We start from the raw sequence: 8,446 nt of genomic DNA on the forward strand, positions 1-8,446 counted from the left end.
TATTCTTATTCTCTTTCTTGCTGTTTTACTCCTTTTTGTCTTTTTTTTTCTCCCTCCATCCCTTTCCTTTTTTCCTTCTCATTTCCTGTTGCCTATTCATTCTCTTTCTAGTTTCCTCTATCCTTCTCTCCGTCTCTCGTTTTGCTCAGAATGTTTTTTCCTCTTTTTCTGTTTCTTTCCTGTTTGAATTTTTTTATCTGCCTGTCTGTCCTCCTATGGTTTTCCTCTCTCTCTCTCTCCTTTTGCCCTCTCTCTCTCTCTCTCTCTCTCTCTCTCTTCTTGTCTTGTTTGTCCTGCGCTATAATGCTTTCCTTCCCTGGAGTCTCGTAGACATTAATCCTTTGTGATGACACTCGACCTTGCTGAAAGACTTCTGCATGTGTGTGTGTGTGATATCACCCTGAGCCACCCCTCATCACACACACACACACACACACACACACACACACACAGGTACAGCTCGGCTTGATTTGACGATGATCGTGTACATCGCGCTGTCACAACATCTCGAGTGTGAAGCCGTGCTGCTCAGTTGCAGCCGGAGCCTGCGGGGGAAACCGAGCTCTCGTCATGCCTTTAACTCTGAGTGCGAGAGAGCTGTGAAGCCCCGCCCACAGCTGGAGGCGGAGCTTGTGTAGCTCCAGGCTATGGCTCTACTAGACTCATTGCTCGAGGGGCTCATGGGCCATCTGGTGTCCCCACTGAAGCCCTAAAGGCTTAGAACTGACCCCCAACGACAGGCAGAGAGACACTGAAACACTGAAACCCGGAAACACAGAATTCAAGGACAAGTGCATACACATCACGCAGCAGGAGCTAAAAGTTTGAGAATTAAGGACTGAAAAGGAATTAAACAGCTTATATGACAGCTTGAATTTGTTGGTTCATGTTCTATAACAGCAGCTCAGATTCAAATTCAAATTCAAATGATTCATATGATTCATAAGAACGTGCTCATTGTAATACTGTAGCGTATCTATCTTTTTTTTTTTCCCTTTGATTTTTTTCCTTAATTTATTCTTGGCCGATTCCCACCCACCAGCTAGGATATCACATGCTTCCTACGAGACAGTCGCATTTTTTCAAACTGCTGCTTAGCTAGTGTCTCTGTGATTGACAGGGGAGAGAGAGTATTCCCCGCCCACCCAAACAGCATGGCAAGTTTTGCTTTCTTGGACCTCCAGCCACGAATGTCTGTGGCATCCTATGGAATGGGATGGATGGAATTTTTTTGACTTTGAGAGAGAGAGAGAGAGAGAGAGAGAGAGAGAATAAAAATGAGGCTGGTGAGAAAACACAGGATAACAGGAACTAACTTGTCTCATAGACAGGAAGTGTAGCTATAAATGGATAAAAAGCATGACATTATTCATTAATATATATATAAAAAAATGTAATCAGTGTTGTGAAAGGTATTAAACACTGTGCGACATGCTGTTATAGGAAAATAATCAACTTTGGAGTAAATATTACATTAAATTAGTTTTAAAAAAGCAAACACTGTGTAAACAAAAAAAATCTATTAAAGGTGGATGACAAGGTCAAAATGTACCATTATTAAAAATTCACATTATATACACATTATATATAGGAAACAAAAACATGTTTTTTTTTTTCTTAAATAAAAGACCGAGTCTTATGTAAATCACATTTCTGTAGTCTCGGTGCATCCACGTCATGTCACACTGACAGTAAATTGTGAGAACAGCCGTTTCTATGGAAACCCACACAACACTTTAACGTCTTTTCAGAGAGAAAGTATACTAAACTATACTCTACTATTTATTAAGTCCTAACCTTACACTCCTCACTGCCTCGAACCGTGAACGCCGCTGTCATTTATTCCCTCGGGGTATTTTTTTCCCCCGAGCTGCTAATTACAAGGTTGACAAAGACGTAAAGCTCGTAATTACAGTTATTTCGACTTGACATGAATGCAGCATCGTTTACAAAGTTAAGATATCACACACAAAAACTTTTTTTTTTTTAATTCGAAAAGTATTATTTGATTATTAACTGCAACAAGCTTGAGAAGGAATTTATATAAAAAAATGTGTTGCAGTGCATCAGTAATAAATTCATTTGAGAGACAGAGTGAGTGTGAGATAGAGAGAGTGTGAGAGAAAGAGAGTGAGAGAAAGAGAGTGTGAGAGAGAGTGTGAGAGAGAGTGTGAGAGAGAGTGTGAGAGAGAGAGAGAGAGTGTGAGAGAGAGAGAGTGAGAGAAAGAGAGTGTGAGAGAGCGCTTCTATTTGACCAGTTATGGCTGCACACTTAAAACTGATATGCACGTTTTTTTTTCTTTCTTTCTCCTTTTTTGTTCTCTTCCTTCCTTCCTTCCTTCCTATCTATCATTTGTTTGTTTGTTTTATTCACTCAGTCAGTCTTTCTTTATTTCTTTTCATTCTCCTTTCTTGGTTCTTTTCCTTTCTTTCTTTCTTTCTTTCTTTTTCTTTCTTTCTTTCTTCCTTCCTTTCTTTCTTCGTAAAGTCCTCGTGCACAGCTCCAATGATTTTAAATAAAATTTTAAACTGAAATACTATTTACCTTTTTTAACTGAACACCGATTTTAAAAGCCGACGTTCTGTTGATTTGTCACTTTCCAGATGTTGTTCATCTAGTGGTCAAACATGGGAACTGCAACAAGCGCTAATAGATTCCCACTGGGGCAGGAATCACGCTGCCCCATGCTTAGGAGAGGAGCAGTGTACAGGAGAGCTAATGACAGGGTTGCCAGGTTTCAGGTTTTTACACCAAATCTGCCACAAATATCTTGTTTTATAGCAAATCATCAGGATTAAATATAATTAATTTCTGCTAACGAAGGTAAAGCGTAAGTGCAGATAGCGTGTCTGTGATGTACAGAACCATTTCTGTTGTAAGATATATTACAAAGATTGAGAGAAGGAAAGCGGGATTATGGAAAGCGTGGATAATTCAAAGACTGAGAAAACAGAGTCCTCCTTTCCCAGTTCCTGAACTTTTAGGGCTAGACTCGGGTATTTTGTATGGTTGATGTGTTTGGGATGTGCATTTTGCCTGGACCTGGCAACCCTGGTTAATGATATTAGCTCATGTACAATACGCTGGATGACTGGATGTTATCGACTAAACTGCTGTAAATTACGGGTTGCTTGTAAATTCACTCGGTAGTAACCCATAGTATAGATTAGGTTATAGGTTAGGTTAGTATAGGATAGCCACTCGACTTCATGTTTGAGGCTCTGTTGTTACTAATGTCGTCCCGCACCAACAAAATCTATGGATACGAGCCGCTGCCGGTTGTCGTTTTATTGATCCGCAGTAGAGAATGTATGCCGAGATTTCTCTGTAATAAAAGTTATGTTTATGAGTAATGAGTAGAAACACAGTAAACCATGTAAAAGCTGTATTTAGTAATTTAATAAATATATATTTTAATGATGTTGTGTGTTTGGCCTTTAGTCTGGAGACGTTGAACTGTGTGTGTGTGTGTGTGTGTGTGTGTGTGTGTGTGTGAGAGAGAGAGAGAGAGAGTAAGGATTACCTGTTCATGCCTAACTACTCTTGGAGGGAAGCCGAGTCCTTGTGTATCTGTGTGTGTGTTTGTATCTGTGTAGTACTGTTTGTCCAGTTACGGTTGCATACTCATTGCAACTCGGTGCTCAAAACTGATATGCAGAAATCTGGCTGTGTGTGTGTGTGTGTGTGTGTGTGTGTGTGTGTGTGTGTGTGTGTGTGTGTGTGGTAGGAGTTGTTGGCCGTTTTATTATGTAAATCACCTGCTTTAGAAAAACAGCCCTTCTGTTCCTCTTTGTGTGTTTGTGTGTGTCTGTCTCTGTGTGTCTCTGTCTCTGTGTGTGTGTGTGTGTGTGTGTGTGTGCGCGACCAATACTTAATTTACATGTTGTTTTCTTGAGAAGGAGCAAACACACCAGAAAAGAAAATGAGTTTCCATTTAAATAAAGCTCTCGAGTTTAAGTCCCAACTCTCTCTCTCTCTCTGTCACTGTCACTCACTTCTCTCTCTCTCTCCCTTTCTCTCCATCTATCTTTTATTGCCGTGACTAATAAAGGTAGAATTATATACCTTCGAGTATGTGAATATTAAAACAGAATAAAATAAGAAATTAAAACAATCAATAATAATTACAATGATAATGGATAATAATAATTCTCAACCTGTCTCACGCTATACCTGTCAATCATGCAGAAGTGGGCGGGATATCAGAGGAGACGGCAGCGTGTGATTGGTGGAGTTTGGGAGCGCTTCTCTTTGAGCTTCTGACTGGAAAGGTAAGAGTGTTCTCAATCAGGTCCTCTTCCACATTCTCGAGTGGTTTATACAACGTCGGTTAACCGGGAATCTACATCACCTCATCTTTCTTTCTTTCTTTCTTTCTTTCTTTCTTGTTTGGCTGCTGTCTTGCTTTTTATTTTTCTTAATTTTTTAATATGTACTTACTTTCCTTCCATCTCCTGCACTCCTTCTTTCTTTCTTTCTTTCTTTCTTTTTCACACACACACACACACACACACACACACACAAGATGTTTGTGTGATAAACCAAGTGTTGTTGCCTGCAGCTATGCAACTGGCAACTGAAGACTACTTTTCTTTAAGCATGCTCAAATGGACCACACACAGACACACACACACACACACACACACACACAGTCACTTTCAACCCCGAGCAGTTTTTTAAACCCTAATGCAACCAAAATTTGTTATTTATTGACATTGGATTTACTCTCAAGTGCCTTGAGACACACGCACACACACACACACACACACACACACACACACACACACTTTAACAGTAAAAAATGTTTGCTTCATGAATGTATGTAATGGATTATAGCTTGCTTATGGGCGTGTCCTTGAGTCCATATATGGTCGTGACAATAAGATAACGGTAACAGGGAATATTAGCCACTACAGAATAGTTGTGATTTGTGCTTTTGATTTAACATTATGAATAAACTTAGTTGTGAATTTCCAGTATTGTTACATCTGCATACATTAATAACCAGATTTTATAACCAGACATTAATAACTCACCATTTTTACTTAAAATCCTCTCAGAAATCCTGTCAGGTTAGCTTATATTAGCTAGCTGGCTAACAAAGTCTATGAAAATACACTCATATGAAGTCAAAGACACGGCTTCTGTGGCCTGCAAACTCTACCTATGATGAATTCTAAACTCATTTTGGTGTGTGTGTGTGTGTGTGTGTGTGTGTGTGTGTGTGTGTGTGTAGTCTCTTCAGCAGTGCCACCCCGCTGGTATCAGCAGACACACGTCACTGAACATTCCAGACTTCGTGTCAGAGGAGGCCAGGTCTCTGCTGGAACAGGTGTGTGTGTGTGTGTGTGTGTGTGTGTGTGTGTGTGTGTGTGTTTACAGCAGAAAGGTTTGGCTGTATGAAAAATGAAATAGAGACAAATCAGTAATATGAAATATGATTAATTTATTCTGATTATTTCATTTTCTTTTGTTCTTTCTTTCTTTCTTTCTTTATTTATTTTGTACTTTCGTTCTTTCCTACTTTCTTTCTTTCTTTCTTTCTCATTGCCTTTCTTTTTGTTGATTCTTTCTTTTGTTCCATCTTTCATTCATTCATTTTCTTTTTCTTTCTTTCTTTCTTTCTTTCTTTCTTTCTTTCCTTTTGCTTTCTCTCACGCTTTTCTATCCCTCACTTTCTCTCTCTCTCTCTTTCTCTCTCTCTTTCTCTGTACTGTAATTATTCTTGTCATTCGAACATTCTCTATTCGTTTATTTATTTGTGTTTTTTCCTGATTATTTTTCCTTAATGTAAATGAGGCTTGGCATTTATTATTTTCTTTTCTTATTGGTAATTTTTTCTATTTTACTTTTTATACTGCTTTCTTTTTTGCCTTATTTCTCTCTTCCTTCCTTCCTTCCTTCCGAATTCACACTTTACTTTAGGTGTATACGCGTGTATATGCGTGTATATACCGTACGTGTGTATATGTGATTGTGCAGTTGATATATGTGTGTGTGTGTGTGTGTGTGTGTGTGTGTGTGTATATATACAGTTGCTGCAGTATAACCCGGTAGAGCGACTAGGCGCGGGCGTAGGAGGAGTGGAGGATATCAAATCACATCCCTTCTTTGCTCATGTGAACTGGCCTAACTGAACAGGTCAGAGGTGAAAGGTCAGCTGTATGACTAACTGAACTGAGAGCTGAGTTGCTGCAAAACACTCCCTCTCTGTGTGTGTGTGTGTGTGTGTGTGTGTGTGTGTGTTAGCATGAGAGGAAGGAGCTGAATCTGATCATCTCAATCTTCTCACTGTACTGAAGACTCCTTTCACACTCTGTCGTTATTTAACACACCAATATCCAGGATAAACAAAACAACTTTCCCATCATGCACTACGGGTCCCTGCGCCACTCACGTCTGTTACACATTTTACTACAGCGTTCTCGTGCCATCTTCATTACCTGTTACATTGTAGTGGTGCAGCACCATGATAAAATTTCAAATGGTTGTGAAATTAAAGGAGAAGTTTGATGAAATTGAAAATGAAGGCTTGTTTGGTGTTGGCAGTTTCGCACTGGAGCTCTGAGGCTAATGTTGCTAACAACAAATGGAAACTTATAGCTACCGGTTTAGCATTGGGCAAACTGCTTCAATCATCACCTGAAAAGTAGGAGTACATTAAAAATTGATAAAAAAATGCTGGAATATGTGCATATTTACAAAATAAGTGCTTTGTTTTTAAACTCTAGGCCACACCCCCTACATGACTCCCCTCTTCAGCGTCATTTTGTTCGATATTTTGTTCGAAAAATATTTCATTAAAGAACATATGCATTATCTATACGCATTATATAACCGCTTGAACTTCTGACAACTGAAGTAACTTTAGCCGTCATCATTTTAGTTTGTTCTTTCTAGCTAGTTCGGAAGCTAGCGAGTTAGCAAGCTAGCATGTTAGGTTGCGACACAGCAAGTCATTATGTCAGAGGAAGTAGGAGTGTGTAAACAAACAAGAGAATTGTAGATGAGTAGGATTCTATAAATTAAAAATCTCTTTGTGGTGCAAGTGGCCATTTTAAAACGTAAAAGCGTTAAGTAAGGAATAAAGCACGACAGGATGAAGTGTTGTATATGAGGAATAAAAGTGTTGTATGTCATAGCACTGACTAAACAACACGTGACTAGCTATAGGCTTCCCTTACGTGCTAGCTACATTAGCCGCATAGCTTTAGTACGAAACTAAAGAAGCAAACTTGAGTGGAAATTGGAAATTTTCTGATGTAAAAAATGAAAGTTTTACTAAAATAGGATCTTTAGTCGAAGTAGGAAGTAATGTACATTTGTTGTTGTCCTGCTCAGAGACATTTGTTTCATCTCACAGGTTCATTATGTGTGTGTTGGAGAATAAAACCACTTAAAAAAAAAAAAAAAAAAAAAAGGCCTGAAGTCGGAGATCAAAAACCCCCTCTCTTTTTTTACCCCCTATTTATTTTCACACTTGCTCCAGGAACTTGTGCAATATTACATTAAATATCACTTCATTAGATCATAGCCGATTTTAGTTAATATTTTTATTATTAATATTATTATTATTGAATGTGCATATTTATTTTGCACTTGAACTGGGTCAAATTGTGAACAAGTCCTAATTTCGGTGTAATTATGTGAACTAGATGATGAATATTGAAGACCAGTTAACATGCTCACATGACCCTTATTAGCTTCCAATTTGCACTTGTAGTAGAAAAGAGGGATCAAAGGGTCCAAAATTTGAATAAAATCCTTCAAAAAGTCTAAGCATTCGGTTCCAAAGATCATCGAACCCCAAAAAAAAAAAAACCACACACCCCATTGAAATATGAGACGAGGTCTGCTTGGACAGGAAACGAGCGCTGAGCTGAAATCTGAACACACACCCAGTATGGAAATAATAATACATATTAAAATACAACAGGGTCTTAAAGTCGGAATCGTAGGTTAAATCCACCACTAATACACAACTTTATTTATTATTCCATAATAATTATTGCATTATTGAGCAGATGGTGAAGTTTTCATGTTTCCTTTTCACAGACTTTTTTTTATAAATACAGTATTCTGCAGTTTTGTAAATTTGTAAAGCGATGATGCTTTTAAAAAATAAGTTTCTGAACGTACACAACTACTAAAAAAAAAAGCAGACAAAAAAATTAATCTCAAAGTCTTATCAAGATTGTTGTCATCGCCCGTTTCCTTTAAAACTGCATCAGTTAAAAAAATAAAATAAAATAAAATAAAATAAAATAAAATTAATGTTTGAAAATCTTTATTATTATTATTATTATTATTATTATTATTATTATTATTATTATTATTATTATTATTTATTAATGTAATATTATTGATTAACAATAATAATAATAATAATAATAATAATAATAAAAATGCAGAAGATGCAGAAGACAAAATTTAGGCAGAAAATCC

General features: G+C 37.6%; 1 protein-coding gene across 1 annotated transcript in view; it reads left to right on the plus strand.

The window, feature by feature from the left end:
- Positions 1-7,848, plus strand: part of rps6kc1 (ribosomal protein S6 kinase polypeptide 1) — a 37,313-nt gene extending 29,465 nt beyond the window's left edge. The window contains exons 15-17 of the mRNA XM_034302094.2: positions 4,190-4,272; positions 5,238-5,333; positions 6,037-7,848. Coding sequence (XP_034157985.2) covers positions 4,190-4,272; positions 5,238-5,333; positions 6,037-6,138 — 281 coding nt within the window. The 3' untranslated portion in view covers positions 6,139-7,848. The remainder of the gene's footprint in view (positions 1-4,189; positions 4,273-5,237; positions 5,334-6,036) is intronic.
- Positions 7,849-8,446: the final 598 nt, after the last annotated feature.

The sequence above is a fragment of the Pangasianodon hypophthalmus genome, chromosome 30 (assembly GCF_027358585.1).
Source record: "Pangasianodon hypophthalmus isolate fPanHyp1 chromosome 30, fPanHyp1.pri, whole genome shotgun sequence".
NCBI classification, from domain to species: Eukaryota; Metazoa; Chordata; class Actinopteri; order Siluriformes; family Pangasiidae; genus Pangasianodon; species Pangasianodon hypophthalmus.